This window comes from Podarcis bocagei (genome assembly GCF_964188305.1).
Source record: "Podarcis bocagei genome assembly, chromosome: 2".
Lineage (NCBI taxonomy): Eukaryota > Metazoa > Chordata > Lepidosauria > Squamata > Lacertidae > Podarcis > Podarcis bocagei.
In genome coordinates this window covers 92,308,511-92,326,464 of record NC_138126.1, presented here as the reverse complement: position 1 = coordinate 92,326,464, position 17,954 = coordinate 92,308,511, and the positions used below count along the sequence as shown (strand labels likewise).

Sequence of the window (17,954 nt, the reverse complement as noted above, 5' to 3'; positions counted from 1 at the left end):
TGCAATTAGCAAGGGTTGTGGCACATACACACGCACGGTGACAGCAGCCGATTCACTTCTCTGCTTCCTGGGGACATTATCTGAGCTAACATTATCTTTGACTAGAATCCAGCTAGCAGCGGCAAGGCATTAATAATTCATCGGCCCCTCCGCGATGGATCGACAGCAATGCACGTCCGGCTGGGCGCTGCCACTTCAGGACTGCCAGGCCTGGTGCGCAGCCTTGGTGCCAGGAGTTTGAAAGCAGGGAAGATGCCATGGAAGGAAATTAGCTGCCCACCATCTATTTAGCTGCACCCACCCAGCAGGACCCCAGTTAAAATGGCCACCTGCCCGGTTTGTCAAGTCAAGGAAGGTAACCAGCACGAAACGGTCACACATAGCTCTGTGCAACACAACACCTGATTGCAGGCAGAAGGTTCGATCCTCAACAACAGCTCCATGTGGGATTGGGAGACACTCCCTGTCTGAAATCCAGGAGAGCTGCTGCTAGCCAGTGTAGGCACTACTAAGCTAGATGGATGCAATGGTCTGACTCAGTATAAGGCAGCTTCCTAGGTTCTTGCATTTACACAGCCAATAGCAGTGTCCATAGTAGTGACCAGGAGAGAAATGACTGCTGGGAGGAGCACAGAGAGAAGAAATGCCATGTGTTTTAATGGTACAGTGTGTACACAGCTTAGGCTAAACAGGTCTTGGGGCCAACATCAATGCATCAAGTTTAGATCAAATGCATGTTAGAGAGGCGACTTTGGTTGCTGTCCCACAACCACAGAAACCCTCTGAGACTTGTCTCAGCATCATCCAGAAGCATTCTTGGAGCTTGTTTATTCTGGATCATGTTTCATATCAGGTGTGGTGTTTTAACATCCTGCGTCTGTTGTTAAAAGTTTTACCTGAACGTGCCATCAAGCACCAGCACACTGATACCCACTCAGAGAAGAGGGAAGCTTAAGAATCTAAAGAAATGCAGTACAGTGGTACCTTGGGTTAAGAACTTAATGTGTTCTGGAGGTCCATTCTTAACCTGAAACTGTTCTTAACCTGAGGTACCACTTTAGCTCATGAAGCTGAGGCTCCAATACTTTGGCCACCTCATGAGAAGAGAAGACTCCCTGGAAAAGACCCTGATGTTGGGAAAGATGGAGGGCACAAGGAGAAGGGGACGACAGAGGACGAGATGGTTGGACAGTGTTCTCGAAGCTACCAGCATGAGTCTGACCAAACTGCGGAGGCAGTGGAAGACAGGAGTGCCTGGCGTGGTCTGGTCCATGGGGTCACGAAGAGTCGGACACGACTAAACGACTAAACAACAACAACCACTTTAGCTAATGGGGCCTCCCACTGCCACCGTGCCATTTGTGTTCTCATCCTGAAGCAAAGTTCTTAACCTGAGGCAATATTTCTGGGTTAGCGGAGTCTGTAACCTGAAGCATTTGTAACCTGAAGTGTCTGTAACCCGAGGTACCACTATACAGTGGTACCTCGAGTTACAAACGCCTCAGGTTACAAACGCTTCCGGTTACAAACTCCACTAACCTGGAAGCATTACCTCAAGTTGAGAATTTTGCCCCAGGATGAAAACAGAAATCGTGTGCTGGTGGCGTAGCGGCAGCAAGAGGCCCCCATTAGTGAAAGCACGCCTCTAGTTAAGAACAGTTTCAGGTTAAGAACGGACCTCTGGAATGAATTAAGTTCATAACTAGAGGTACCACTGTAATTCCTTATTACGACAGTGAGCTCTTCTTGGAGCCCAGGAGGAAGGAAGATGAACAGAGGTTGCTGCATAAAGTTAGGGAAGAAGAAGCTCAGTAAACAGGATCCATGACTAGTTAGAGAACAGAATAGGTAGGTCCTCAGTCCTCTGCTCTTTTGATTACAGGATCCCTCCAGTCACTTATTTCTAGCAGTATCTCTATGTCTGATCTCTTACCTGTCCACCGCTGGATGATAGAGAGGCCAGCTGTCCTGGGGAGAGAGGTAGCTGCAAAGCGCAGAGCCGCCAACCACTCGCACCTGGAACAGGCTCGGAGTAGCCTGAAAAAGACAAAGGAAGGGGAGAGAGAAGGAGTCAAAGGATCTGCTCTCCCTGGCAAAGACTTCTGATAAATCAGGGGCTCAGGGTGGGGCAAACAAGGGCAAAAACAATGAGGCAGCTGCACTGTGGGAAGAGCGCTGTGTGGCTAATCTTTTGTGTCGCATATCCTTTGGGAGTAAATCTAGGTGTCTCCAGCAGATTTTCAATGAGTACCTTACTACGGAATGGTTAACACAGTCTGTTTCTTCTGCAAGGAAGTGGGCTGCTGCACCTCTTTAGCAATTGCAGGGAAAACAAGAGTGTTGAATCTGACTATGCTGAGATGATTGGATAATTCTGTTGTAGTTGTTGAGGCACACATTTCTCTAGTACTCAAACAGTTCACTATGGAGCTTATTTCTCAAAGACTCAAACGGTTCACCATGCAATAGTATCTCAGCTCCAGCCAGTGTGACTGCCACTGCTCAGGGACAATGTGAGCTATAACCAAATAACACCTGGAGGGCTACAGATCCTCTTCACATCTATTTCTTAGGCCCACCCATCCTAAAGTCAGGTGTGTGGCTAGTAGACAATAAAACTCAGAGCATCCTTTTGTTCATACTATCAAGGGGGGAGGGTTGAAGAAAGAGTGGCAAAAGAAAGCTTCCTCTAGTTTTCCAGTGCATGCTTATGAGCGGAGCTGTGATTTCCATTTCCATTTCCAAACAGAAATAGGAGGTGATCAGTACTGTGGACTAATTAATCTAACACAAAGAGTGTGAGTCTGATAACGCACTTAAAGTAAATTGCATGTTCACACAGGCAGATGGATCCCATACGACGACGACCATCTCACTTGGCTCCCGCTCCATCCGAAAATTGCCCTGGTGCCAGTTGCAATTTCCCTGTTGTCATACAAATGGACTCATTTACTCCTCCCTCCCGCTCCATAATGCTGTTTTGTCATTAAAACCAGAGTATGATTAGCCAGTACATTCCAGATTTCATTATGTTTTGTGTCCAGCTCCCTCATCTTCTTGACAGAGAATGTAATGAGACCTGATGAGGGGACGAATATGAGTCCATTATCTTGACACTGTTCAGATTATAATCCACCCGCCCCTTGGACAGGTGTCAGAAAGAGTGATGTGCCCCACACCTCAGCACCGCTTGTATTGGGGATGGGAGCAGGGAGTAACCAGCAACTCTGACCTCCCGCACCTCCTCCCCACCTCATCCCCAGCTTCTGCCAGCAGGAGCTGGTGTCGCTTCAAAATTAGCTTCATTACATTCCTATCCGCATGGAGCTGAGGAGGCAACAGCAGACCCCACGTTTATAGATCAGCCAATAAAACTGTACATTGCCATGAAGAGAATGCCACACTGGAAGTCCAAAAAGCTCAGAAAAAATAGGCAGTGTCTCTGGAGTGAGTACGACAGAGCCCCAATTATCCACCATCTGCAAGCAGGGTCCAGGGTACCAAAAAAACATGGAGAACATATTTGACAAAGGTCAACTAATCAACATCACAGTTCCAGGAGACAGTACGTTCCAGGCCAACTGGTATTTACTGAATTCCTCATTTCCCTAGTGCGAAATGAACAGGACTTCCCACTAAGAGCTCATTCCTCGACATGACAAACATAGGACCCTGGACACACTGGGGACTAGAAAGGGCAACCTCTCATTGGAACGGGTATCTGCACCCCCTGTTCCTCCTGTCCAGAAGTTCAAGACTTTACCACCAGCACTGAGCAACAGGTGGTGTCTGGTCACTTCAAAACATACATTATGCGAACTGGTTAGTTATGTTGTGTAAGACTCTGCTTCTGTTAACCAGGGACAGAGCCAAATAGTTCTGCAGGTTGCATACGCTCTGCCCCCATGCCCACTGGAAATCCTGATCAATTTCTCTCTACTACTCCACCCCAATTTAAGACATTTCACGATATATTGCTGACACGTTGCTCTCCTTGCAACCATGCAACCTAGAAACTCCAGACAGGTATTTTTAGGAGGAACCCAATAACAAATTTTGCATGGTCATTCTTATTCAGATAATCAAATGCCCTTAGCCCTGCCTTTATCTATCTCACTTTTCCTGACATGCTTAAGGATTCCCTCTTTTTTTACTCCCAGTCTCGATATACAGGATAAGAAAAATTGCTCTGCTCACGTGTCACTTGCTTCTCACTTTTCTTATGTCTGGTCTTCAAAGCTGCAGGGCAGCAGAGCCACACCCGACCCGCCCCCCACTTATTTGCCTCCAAAAGGCCAGCTGGCTCCATTGCCTGCACTTCTATAAATATCCCCGGGGCAGCCATGAAAGCAGCAGAGGGCCACAGAGTTAATTAAATACCTGCATGTTTTAATTAAACCTAATTTAATGAAAACAGCTCTTTGGAACCAGGAACCCAGAACAAGCTGCATTAAGTTACAAGGGGGCTTGTTAGCTCTTGATGTAGATGGCCTCCTTTTCAGCAGAAACACACAAAAGATGGCAGGGTGTGGGGTGTATAACTGAGACCCTGCACTGTACTAGGCAGCCTCTCCTAACATCAGGAAGGGGAGGTGTGTGAGTGTCACTTTGTGACCAATACCCATTGACAGCTTTACCTACCATGAACATGCTTAATCCTCTTTTAAAGTTATTTGATTTGCTGGCCATCATTTCATTGGGTGGGTGCAAATTCCAGTTTAACCGTGTGTTATGTAAAGAAGAACTTCCTTTGGTCTGTCCTTAATCTTCTAACATTCAGTTTCATGGAATGTCCATGAGTTCTAGTTCTAGTTACAGGTAAGTAGCCGTGTTGGTCTGCCGTAGTCGAAACAAAATTAAAAAATTCCTTCCAGTAGCACCTTAGAGACCAACTAAGTTTGTTACTGGTATGAGTTTTTGTGTGCATGCACACTTCTTCAGATACCCTGAAACAGAATTCAGCAGACCCTTATATATATGGGTTCCAAGTGAGCTTTCCAACATTTGCCTTTTCTATTCTCTTAAAAAAAAAATCAATTAATCAACCAACCAATCAATCAATCAATCAATCAACGCCTGTTACCTAAGTCCATTTTTCTTGTTTTGCCACAGATCTGCCCAACCCCCCGACTGATTCTTCACCTTATTAAATCCTTTGCTTCCTCAAGAAAGAAGACAACAGCTATTTGAATGAGATATGGAAGGCCAGACCTGTGGATAGCTCAGTTGGTAGAGCATGAGGCTCTTAATCTCAGGGTTGTGGGCTTGAGCCCCATGTTGGGTAAAAGGTTTCAGTCGCAGGTGGTTGGAAGACCCTCATTGCCCCTCCCAACTCTACAATTCCATGATTCTATGAGGCACTTTTAAGCATGTGCAGCCCATTCATGCAACTGACAGTTACTAGGGGCTCTCATCGTGACATGTTAAAAATCACAAGTTTGCCCCTCAGGAGCTTGTCATGGTCTTGTTATTTACCTGTGAGGTCTGTTTGCATTTAGAACAGCCTCCCTTCAAATCCTTAGGGGACTGCATAATGCTCTGCAAGCTTTACAAGGGGATTTTGGCTCTTGTGGGCTTTGGGCTGTGGCCATTGATTTCTCCTTGGAGGAGAAGAGGCTCTGTTCCGCAACAAGGAGTAAAATCCTACCCTCAGCAGTACAGGAAAGCCCCATGGCCCACCGAAGTGCTGGAAGCTTCTACAAAAACCAGACACAACCTGCTCCCTTTCCAGAAGAAGGCGTTTTTACATGGTGAATTCCACTCTGGCCTTTGCATTGCAACATTTGCCTGCCTCTGTGAGTCTTCTCACCCTTCACATTTCAAGGTGACGACCACGCGGAAGCCTTCCTGCTCGAGTTCTCGCACAGTCTTTGAGCCAAGGTGTAGCAGTTGGCCTGCTCGTTTCAAAGCTGGTTATTATGAAGCCAATTCATTAAGACTTCATGGACCGCAAACCTCCACTCGCTGCCTGGCCCGCAGCGGGGAAAACGTCTTGGCTCTCAACGCCTCCTGCAAGGGGCACAGTCTTGCTAGGTAGCTCCATCTTAATATTTCATGTCAAGCAGCTATGGGATGGCTCCCTTGCGGATGAACCGTGCTGCTGGCTCACCACTCTCCGTGACTCTTTTGCAAGATGAGCTGCTGCTGCTGCTGCTGCTGCTGCCGCCTTGACAGGGGAAGGGGGGGGGAGGGAATGCAGCGCACACAGCAGAAATGCCCAGTTGCTCTCACTTGTGCAGGCACTTGCCATTAAAGGACAGCTCGCTGTAAACACCAAGCCTGCGGCTGGTGACTTTTGCTTGGTGCTTTTGTAATTACATTTAGCTACTGAAATAAAATACCAGTTACAGGTCTATTACATGTACCCCATTGATGTCAGATGCTCAAAGCAAAGCAATCTGGGGAGGATCTGCTGAATATTCACTTGTAGCCAAATTCAGAATAACGAATGGAAACATAGGAAGCTGCTGTACCGAATCTGACCATCAGTCCGTTTAGTTTGGTAAACTGACTGGCAGTGGCTCTACAGGATTTCAGGCAGTAACCTTTTATAGCCTTTATCTGGAGATGGCAGGCACTGAACCTGGGTCACGCAAAGCATACACTCCACCCCTGAATTACAGCCCTTCCATCTTATAGGGTGGGTCCAAATAAAAACAATGAAAATCACCCTGATTGTTTTGGATCTGTGAGGATAACTACTTCCCATGGAAGTAGTTGACCATGTCTAAAATCCAATCTTCCCCGTCTACTGCAAATTCCATAGGCTTGAAGCTGCTGCACATACCAGCCTCACAACATAAAGCATTCTGCATGTGGTCAGATTTAAAAGGACAGCCATGTAGCTATTTGTTTGCTTTTATTTATTTTTCAGCCCACTCTTTCCTTGCCAAACCGTCCCAAGCAATGCTTGACTTTCGAGTCCATCCTAGGAGACACATCATTGGGAAGGAATGAAGGTAGCCAAGTTTTAGTTAGACTGGCGGAGTGAAGGTAACTTGAAACAGCATAAACTGTGCACGTGCTAATGGCATGTTTTAAGGCAGCTGCTGGGCTCAGGAAGGATGAATTTGTCCCCATGCCCTGATTCACTGACGAGGCGCGTTAAGTAGGGACATTATTTTCTTCTCAACAGTTCATTACTATGGGCCACCAGACAATGGACTTGCACAGATCAATGGGAAATGCTACAGTCTGCAATAGCAATATATTTCTTTCTGCTCTTCCAAAAGATAACCAGTGAAGGAGAATGAATGATACACCGCAGGCTGCTCACCTTCATTTATAAAATGTACCTGGAATTTCTGGGGTTTGGTGGGTCTTAGGGGAAAACAGAATGTCCTGGAAATCATCTCTCTGCATTTAGAATTCTCTCTCATTGCCCCCTTCTTTCTTACTTTGAAGCATACCACTTCATGGGTTGAGTCCGGGAGCCCCTATTCCCAGGCCTTAATCCCAAAATACATGAAGTGATAACAGAATGCCACTGAGCGTGGGCAGAGTGTTTTTCACTCACTGCCAAGTAAGCACAGACAACCCATAAGCACTACTAGGATGGATGAACAAGCCATGATGTGAGTAGTTTTCCAGAGAGAACCGAGGTCCCAAACGTATATAAATGAACAACTGGACTTCCCATAAAGACTTTGGGATGCTGTAATTTCCAGGGCACTGAGGTAGCTGTAATGATCACAGAATCATAGAGCTGTTTGAAGATGACTGTCATATCTCCTTTCAGTCTCCTCTTTCCTAGGCTAAACATACCCAGGTCCTTGAACCATTCCTCATAAGGCTTGGTTTCTGGACCCTTAATGAAGTAGAACATTATTTTCTGTAACACCCACATTTGCAGCAATGGCTAAAAGGGCTTGCGGGAGGCAAGGAGAATCTTGGCACCCAGTTCATGCTACCCTGAGGCCCCTGGTGTTGATGAGCACAAAACCACCACCCTCCACTTTTAGTCACAAATTACACTGGTAATGATCGGCTCTGGAGATGAATCTGGAGAGCACCTCTTCCAAAAGGAACGCCTACTGTTTTCAGTGTTGGACTAGATAATTTAGCTATAGAAGCTGAAATAAAAATAAAAAATAGCAGAACTATATGCCTGGCACATCTTCATCCAGACAGGAGCACACAACACTTTACAGACTGCAAAGAACCACATCAACTTGCTACCCGGAAACACAGGAGAGGCAGGCAAGAGCTGGGCCACACATCAGGATCAAACGCTGTGAAATGCCTGCTGTAGCCATCGGTTCTTCTACAGCTCCCCTCTCAAAGCCTTCAGCAAAAAGATGAGAGCGCACTCCAGCCACAGTGTTCACAAGGGGCCAGCTTAGTCATCCCTTCCAATTACCTTCCTGAGTACATTGCTTTGCTTCCACCCATATAAATGAATGGTGTCTACTCGCTCCTATGAGAAAAAGTAGAGGGACAAACTGCTGTGCGGCACTTGCGGACTACCACTATCACCGCCAACGCAGGCATAGAGAAACACCATGCAGGAGTCCCTGCCACGCCTCATAATGGCAGCTCATGTGTAGCAGTGGGGGCTCATGGAGGGGTGGGGTGGCAGAGGCAGTGGCATCCTCCCAGAGATGCTCCTCAGAAGGAGGCGAGGCAGCAGTGGTGAGGTTGAGGGAGCGTTGGGACAACAGCCCTATACGCACACCTCTGGGGCTGTCACTGCTGCTGCCCCATACCTCCCCTAACCTTGCAGCCACCATCTCACTTCACCCCATCCCTGTTCCCAGTGAGCACATCACTGTTGCCAGGAGGGTACCACTGCTTCTGCTGTCCCAGCCAACATAAAAGGGGAAACATGAGTCCTTGCCAAACATTCAGCGTGAACACAGACGGGAGGAAATGTCTATTTATAAACATACAACCCCTGAGAATGCTTTTTTCCCACTCATTGCATGCAATCGGCAGTGTTTATTGCCGCAGTTTTTATTTCCAAATGTTCGGTTTGGAAGAAACAGAGGGGATTAGGAGGCCGGAAGCAGGATTCTCTCCCCTCCGAGAGTACTACACGGTGTCAATCATGCCAGGGAAAAAGACCTGCCAAGCATCTACAAGTGACTACCCTGGATCTGGATGCAATAATCAATCTTCATTTTGCACAGGAGTTTAATTTTAGGTCCCTTGTGGCAACCAATTATGATTTAATAAGCTGTAATTTAATTAAAATGCTACCCACTTAGAGCAACTCCAAAAGGCAAGTAACAGACACACACAAATATAACACTTAAACTAAATCATTTTTCCCCTATGAGGAATTTAGTGTCTTCAGAACTAGATCAAAAGTTTATAATTTTGTCACTGTGCCCTGCTGTAAGTAAGCCCAAGTATTTGTAATGGAAATAAAGCACATTTTCCCCTGCCTTCCTTTCCTTTCCTCTGTCCTTTCTTTGCTACTGTCAATCTATATTCCAGTTTGTAAGCCTCTTGAGGCAGGGACCTGCTCTCTTATATAGAGTAAAGGACCGCATAATACCAATTCTGTGCAACCTTCACTGGCTGCCAATGCCAGGGCCAATTTAAGGTTCTGATTAAAAACCGTAAACAACTTTGAGCCCAAATACTTTGAAGGAGTGCCTCTCTTGGTACCTGCCAGCCAAGGTACTGAAATCTGCTGCCGGTGGGGGGAGGGGGAGAGCACTGCTCATGATCCCAAAACGCAGCACGGGGACTTTTCAGTGGTGGCATCCTGCCCATAAAATGACCCCACCCAGGATGTTTCGGTTGTCACCCTCATTACTGAGTTTCTGACAGTCGTAAGTCACATCTCTTCACTTGGGTCTTTGGGAGAGTTTGATGCTGTTCTGCATTGATTTGGTTGCATTAATTAAGGTGAAGGCCAGATTATTGTTCTACACTACTACGTTTTTGTGTGCTTCGACGGAACTTCTTGTTTTAATCATATTTCTCTACACTGCCCCACGATTCTTGCTGATGAAGGGTAGTTAAGCAAATAAACAATTTGAAATGGAAAAGAAAGATACAAATAACTACAGCTACAGGCCAATAATTGCCTGTAAGTGGAGGCAGTTTCCCCTGCCCCATCATGATTTGTGACTTGGGAGAACGATGGCTGCTTCCTAAGGGATTTGAGGCTGGGGTTAGGATGACCCAAGAGCTCCCTGGCATGCTTACTGACTCTTGGCACTCTGTTCCTGCTTTAATTTTGCTGAGAGTACAGTATGTTCTGTAAGAAGCTGCTGCCCTTCAAACACTGCATCTCTCCTACTCTCCAGGAGCAGGAGAAACAGGGCAGATGCAACAGTGCCTGGACAGCAGGATGGACTCACCTGTACTTGGGCCTCCCTTCTCATCAGATAGCGCATTTTGCCCAGGATGCACTGCTGCAGCTGATCCCACAACATGGCTCTGTCTTCCCGCATCAGTAAAGGTGGGCCAAACCTGAAAAACACATTAGAGAATTGCTGTAGGTTGTGCAAAGAAACTAGCCTTCAGGTGCCTTTTGCTCACTTAGTGATACAAAAGAAGCCAAGACATCACTCACTCACTGGCAGAAGTATCTAAATTTTAAAGTTACTTCCCAATGAAATGAAGGGTGGAATTCAACATCACATTAATTTGATCATGCCAACGGGGACTTATTTCAGAATAGCCGACTGCCAGAGTTCAGCAAGAAAGATGCTCTAAATTTCCCACTTCTCCTCCTCCATCACCCATCATTTTGCCCAGGCCCATTGCTCTCCGGGAAATGCAACTACATTTCAGATGTCAGGGGATAACAGAGCAGCATCTCTGAGGTTGGGATGATATTCTTCCCAGGCTGCTACCCAACTGGAATGTTACCATTCAGGCGACCCTCTGCTGACCCTGGACAATGGGCAGCCGGCAAACTAAAGGCCCATTGCTGTTCCTGGGTAGGAAAAGAGCATCCTGCACTCAAGCCACTAATATAAATGCCTGCACTTTTTAAAGCATTCACACCAACGTGCTGCTTGACCTGGGGTAGGACCGTAGCTCAGTGATAGAATATAACCTTCCTTGTATAAGGTCTCAGATTCAATCCCTAGCATCTCCAGGAAAGGCTGGAGACGACCCCTGTCTGAAACCCTGGAGGCTCACTGCCCATCAGTGCAAACTCTACTGAGCAGGGTGGATTCAGTGGCCTGACTTGCTATAAGGCAGCTTCCTATATTCCCTATGTTTGTTCAGCCAGTTCTCCTCTGTACTTCTCCCCAACTGATACTGCCTGAGAAGGGAAGAATGATGAAGGGGTGACTGGTTGTGCATTCATGTTTTCTTGAATGGCTGACAGTGGTGGCGGTTACATTACCAATCTCAGCTTTCTCTATGTAGACTAAAGGGAAGCTCATCAAGACGAAGGGTGCAAGACCAGCAGGAGGCAGTGCAGGCAAAGGATTAAGGGAAACTGTCTCTCTCTGTGTTCTCACCCTGTTGTACATTTCGCCTCTGCATCAGTCAGCTTTACTGGGTGCAAGAAAGCTCCCGAAGCAATATCCAATGTCGTGATGAGACGTGAAAGCACAAACTAAGAGAATTCTGAAATAACTTAATCGGTTTTGCAAGAGGGGTAAACTAAGAGGTAAACATACTATGAGAAATCTATGCAAATAAATGATCTTGCGTGGGTCTCTGGCATAATACTCGACCAGTTCCCCAGTGTTCTAGAAAATCTTGTTTGGCCATTTCCAAAGCAGATTACAAACTTGGCATGCTAGTCACCTGTGAGATATAAAAACAGGTGGGCTGGATAACCTGGAAATGCTTCAAGTCATCTATTGCCAATCAAAATGTCATGTCTGGAAATTTTGCATTTTATGGCAGATATTTGCTCAGGACTTTCATCATTCTCATCAGGTGTGATCAGATCTTGTACTCCACAGTCTACTATGAAATGGGTGGGAAGGAGTTGAACAAATTTAGGCTGAGGGCAGGCGGGCTTAGGGACTATGCAAATGGACTAAATGGAAAGCTAAATCTTATTTCCACTTCAAAGCCAAGATAATTATTTGAGGGAAAGCCTAGGCTGGCCGGATAGTCTGCATGAAAGATTTGGGGCAGGCAAGTCTTCTACTGTAAAGGCTAACTTTCTTTGGCAAAATATTTTCTTTTTGAGTTAAAAAACCCCCAAAAAAACTCCACATAGCCCATTACTAGTTCTGCAACTAAAGGCAAATGAAACTTGGTCTCATATATCCCTCCCAGGAGCAGAAAAAAGTGTGTGTATTTTTCTGCTTTCTTTATTTTCCATGCTAAAACTATTTTGCTTGTTTTGAAAGTATTTTATTTATTTCTTTATGAATCTAAACATATTTGACCTAGGGATTCAAGAGACTGCACTTTTTGATCTGAACTGCTTGATCCCAGGCTGAAAGTTGACAGCTGGGCACTCAAAACTCTGGTGGTGCCAGCGTAACTCTCAGCCAGACTTGACAGATTGGAACTCCAGGCTCCTTTGGTCAGCTTGCAGAACTCAAAAGACTGAGTCTCCTAAGAGCTACAAAGAGAATTAATGGAAATGATAGGAAGAGAAGCCAGGAAAACCTTTCTCCCTTCAAAATCAAATAAGGGGGGGGGGGGGACAAGCAAACCACTTGATCTATTGGAGACATATACCCTCCAGTTCCAGTTTAGGGTGGCTAGTCACACATTGCCAAAAAAGGGGTGGGGAATGCATCTCCAGAAGAGGTTTGCATATGCACATTTACATTTCTAAATGCAAATTCAGAAATGATTACTATTGATTTAAACAGAAATGCAACATAATGGGCATGACAATGTATTCAAAGCTCATGTTTTCCCCCAAAGAATTCTGGTATCTGTAGTTACTGTAGGGGTGCTGGGAACTGTAGCTCTCTGAGTGGAAAACAACAACTCTAAGGATTCTTTGGGGAGAAGACATGTGCTTTAAATGTATGGCGTGTGCACAAGTGACCTGTTTGCCTGCTTAATCTGCTATCCAGCTGCTAACTGTTGATGGGCAACTTCATGACCTCTGCTGCCCCATCTTCAGGTTCCTGTAAAATAGATGACCCTTCAAAGAGAAGACGGCCCCCCCCCATGTAGAGGACTGTCCTCTGAAAAAATAGGAGACATGGCTACCATCACCACCCATTTGCGGCAACGTGACAGAACCAAAAGTGTAGATTCAAGTAAGTTCCTGCTACCTTCTCCTCTAATGCATCTTATAAGCTCTTTTCTTGTTCTGACAACTATCAGTACCCCATTTCCTGAGCCCTGCAATCTGTGTGTGCTGTTTGGCTGAATAAATGGGGTACGAAAAGGACAGGCAAAAGTTCTAGGAATCAAGCCATATAGTTCTTGTCCCTGCAAAAGCACTTGGGTTGGGAGGAGGGGAGAGGGAGACATGCTAGGCCTGCCTACGTAACACGGAAATATTGCTAGATAAATTGCCCTCCATAAAGCTCAGCATGTTACAAGCCGTTTCCCAGCCGATGACTGGTTTATTAGCCACTGCAAGCATGCAGAGCGTTACTTAATGACATTTGGGATGTGCAATGTGAATTCATTACCCGCCTACAGTGCTTTTGCATCCAATCGCCCTCCCGCAAGCTCCTCGCAGCCATCAGTGGCTGGTAAACCGAGTGCAGCTCTTCCCCCCCCCCCCCACCTCCATCCACATCTCCAGCATGGGAAAGAAATGGGCTTTTGAAGGAACAAGTGGCACACCGGGCAGAACACCGCTGCAGGCCAAATGGTCCAAAGCGCAGCTCTGGACACTCGGTGGTTGTTTCTCCAGACCCGCTGCACAGCTTGATTTGGCTGACGCGACAGCGCTTCCATTCCAAGCCCCTTCGTCACCAAGTGGAGACAATTAACTTGCCACTAGGCTTGCTTTATCAGAGCTCAGCATTAATGTTACACAGCCCAGATGTTGTGCCAAATGACACAAAGGAAACTGCTCTTAACAAGCCCAGCTGCTGCTTCTGTGATTGCTTCCGGCTTTTTCAGAGCTGCTAATCAGCAAGCTGGGATCTAGAAAACAAAAAAAACCAAGCAACTAACTAACTCCCAAGCTTGAAGTCCCATCCCTCTGAAAAGGCCTCTGCGAGCCTGAGAGTAACAGGGGACGGCCAACAGGTCAAGTGCCCATTTCAGGAAAGGCACCTAAGAAACTGTGTTATGCTGTGTCAGACCATTGGTACATCTAGCTCCGTTATTGTCCACACTGACTGGCAGCGGTCCTCCAGGGTTTCAGACAGGGAGTCTCTCCTAGCCCTACCTGGTGATGCTAGGAATTGAACCTGGGATCTTTGGCATGCAAAGCTGAAGCTCTGCCATTGAGCCACAGTGGCAGAACTCTTAACCGTTCCAGCAAGAGCTTTCCTGCTGGGCAGGACTTACCGCACGGCCTGCTGCCCTGCCCCAGCCACATTACAGACAAGGAGCAGGATCCTGCCCCCTCCACCATGGTGCAGGAACTCCGATGAAATGGCCCCGTTATGAGCCAAGCGCTGGCCTTCAGGCTCAGAAGAGTTGGGAGAGGATGGGAGGCTGTGGGGACAACCTGGGAAAAGGAAAGAATAACGCACATGAGTAAATCCCCAAGGCATCCCTCTCCTCTACTGGACAACTACTTTGGGAATGGCTTAAAGAAGAACATAGGAAGAGCTGATGGATCAGGCCAATGGTCCATCTAGCCCAGCATTCTAGAGCAGCATCTGGGAAGCCTGCAAGAAGGACCTGCACACAATTGTGCTCTGCCTACCTGCGATTCCCAGAAACTGGTACTCAGAAGCATAGCTGCCTTCAGTCATGGACACAGGGCATAGCCATCATGGCTACTATCCATGGATAACCCAACCCTCCATGAATTTGTGCAATGTTCTTTTAAAGCCATCAAAGTTGGTGGTGATCAGCTTCTCCTGGGGGAGTGAGTTCCATGGTTTAACTATGAGCTTTTAACATCATTCAGGTATACTGAGCCAAGGCCGTTTAAAGGTCAGCACCAACACTTTGAATTGTGCTCAGAAATGTGCTGGGAGCCAGTGAAGATCCTTTAGGACAGGTGTTATGTGGTCCCAGCAGCTACTCTCAGTCACCAGTCTAGCTGCTGCATTGTGGATTAGCTGCAGTTTCCAAGTCACTTTCAAATGTAGCCCCATGCAGAGCGCAATGCAGTAGCCCAAGCAGGAGATAACCAGAGTATGTACCACTCTGGCGAGACAGTGTGCCAGTAGGTAGGATTTCAGCCAGCATATCAGATGGAGCTGGTAGGCAGCCGCCCTGGACACAGAATTAACCTGCACTTCCAAGAACAGTTGTGAGTCCAAAATGACCCCCAGGCTGGTCCTTTGGGGGCACAGTTACCCGATACAGGACCAGAGAGTCCTCCACACCCGCCCGCCTCCTGTCCCCAGAAACAGTACTTCTTTCTTGTCATGATTCCACCTCAATCCAATAACACCCATCCACCCTCCAACTGCCTCCAAACAATCACATAGGACATTCACTGCCTTTACTGGTTCTGATTTAAAAGACAGGTAGAGCTGGGTATCACCTGCATATTGGTGAACACTCAACCCCAACCCCCTGATGATCTCCCCCAATGGCTTCATATACATGTTGAAAACAATTTGGGAGAGGATGGAGCCCCAAGCCATCCCACAAGTGAGCGCCCAGGGGTCCAAACACTCATCCCCACACGCCACCTTCTGGACATGGCCCAGGAGGAAGGAGTGGAACCACTGGACAACAGTGCCCCCAGCTCCCTCCCACCCCCATACCATGGTAAATAAAACCCATGAGAGGTTCAGGGTTGGGGGGAAGCTTCCTAATTATAATAGATAGCAAGGGAATACGGTGACTCGAGATTTGCGGGCTCTCAATTTCCAGAACTTTCATAGAAAATCTAGACACAGATCATCCAAAATTCATAAGATATAGGACATATTGCCTTAGAACAAAGGTTTGACAAAATGATTCAGATTAATCCCTTCCAGATCTGCGATTCCGCAAGGAAGAATAAATATTAACACTCTCAACAAGTTGGTGTCTATTATCACCAGCAATAAACGCTCACGCATAATCAGTCCAATCTGCACCTCCAATTTGCAACTCGATCTGTCCACCTCCCCAGATCTGGGCTGCGCAATTCATCAAAACCACCTGGCAACAGGGCTGTCCAAAAGGCAGGATTGCCATGAACTTCATCTCCCAGATCTGCGTGCGCTGTCTCCTCTGATGTTTTTCAATTAAGGCCTCTTGTTTAGCCCGGAGAGGCAATAAATCACTGCCACGGCACTTTGTCTCCAGTTTTCCTTCTCATTTTGCATATAAAGCTAACCCATCCCAAAATGTAGCCATAAGTGCCAAGGCTCAGCTCATCCCCAATCTCCTCTCAGCACCTGGCTTCTTCCCCACCAAACTGCCCTCTTGAAGCCTCAGCCTTGCAAAGTCCATATCCTGTATACCTGAAGGAGCGTCTCCACCCCCATCGTTCAGCCTGGACACTGAGATCCAGCGCCGAGGGCCTTCTGGCGGCTCCCTCACTGCGAGAAGTGAGGTTACAGGGAACCAGGCAGAGGGCCTTCTCAGTAGTGGTGTCCGCCCTGAGGAGTGCCCTCCCTTCAGATGTGAAGGAAATAAGCAGCTATCTTATCTTTAAAAGACATCTGAAGGCAGCCCTGTTTAGGGAAGTTTTTAATATTTAATGCTGTATTGTTTTTAACACTTGATTGGAAGCCGCCCAGAGTGCTGGGGAGGCTCAGCCAGATGGGCAGGGTATAAATCGTGAATTATTATTATTATTATTATTATTATTATTATTATTATTATTATCCAGGGAAGTATCTCAAAATTCACAGCTGCGGGATTCTCAAATCGGACCTGACCCCACCCCCACTCACCTCCCCCTCTCCACCTCTCCCCCCCCCTTTCTTCCTAGTGTCTCAACAAACAAAACTGATCTGTAAAAAAATGTTACTTGGAAAGAGAGAGAGAGAGAGAGAGAGAGAGAGAGAGAGAGAGAGAGAGAGAGAGAGAGAGAGAACACATACTTTTTGTAAACCAAGAGAATTTTTAATAAAAATACATTAAAAAAAATTGGGATGAACTTGGAAGTCACGTTTGGCTCATTTATCAAATCAACAGAATGAAGCAGTAATGACCTTTCTGGCCTGTGGCTCCACTTCAGGCTGAAGGAAGGAGTTACATGTTTGAATGCTTCCTCCCCCCCCCCACACACACACTGAAACAGACTCAAAACACCTGTCATGTATGATCTAGTTGATATCCCTGTGTTGCAGGGGGTTGACTAGATGACCCTCAGGGTCCCTTTCCAACTCTACAATTCTATGACTCTATGATTCTACACAGAGCAGGTGGAAGCATGCCGAATATTTATTATTGTTTCCCCCCAAAACTTCTGGGTTTCTTTAGAAGAGGCACCATCGTTCCCCTTTGCCTCTCTTTTCTTTTCTCGTTCTTTACGGGCTTTTACCCTCGGCTACACCCTCCTGCCACTCCAGGATTCACAACACCTCCCAGCTCCCTGACTTGGAGCTCTTTGGATCTCTAGTGGCATTTTGCAGACTGTAAAACCAATTTATCTCGATTCAGAGCCTGACCTTTTGAAGCACGGATGGCTTGGCTGCCTGCCAGGTCCATGGGAGGCTAAAAATAACTTCTTGTATTAGTCACAAAACAGAGATGGGTCCCCTTTTGGCAACACACTAATTATAAAACGGTATTGATCACAGGTCTGCCATGCGGAGGATGGAGCAAGCTTGTTTTCTCCTACTCCGGAGGCTAGGACCCAAACCAATGGATTCAAAGTTACAAGGAAGAAGATTATGACTAAACATCAGGAAGAACTGACTGACAGTAAGAGCTGTTCGACAATGGACAGAGGTGGTGGAGTCTCTTTCCTTGGAGGTTTTTAAGCAGAGGATGGGTGGCCTTCTGTGACCTAGGGTGATCTACTTGAGATC

The 17,954-nt window shown here is 46.7% G+C and overlaps 1 protein-coding gene across 2 annotated transcripts in view; it reads right to left on the bottom strand.

The window, feature by feature from the left end:
- The window catches only part of USP43 (ubiquitin specific peptidase 43), a 91,442-nt gene that overhangs the window by 10,718 nt on the left and 62,770 nt on the right, over positions 1 to 17,954 (bottom strand). For both annotated transcript variants that reach the window (XM_081184445.1, XM_081184446.1), the window contains 3 exons: positions 14,368 to 14,530; positions 10,314 to 10,425; positions 1,934 to 2,037 (listed from right to left, as the gene is read on the bottom strand). In XM_081184445.1, coding sequence (XP_081040571.1) covers positions 1,934 to 2,037; positions 10,314 to 10,425; positions 14,368 to 14,530 — 379 coding nt within the window. The remainder of the gene's footprint in view (positions 1 to 1,933; positions 2,038 to 10,313; positions 10,426 to 14,367; positions 14,531 to 17,954) is intronic.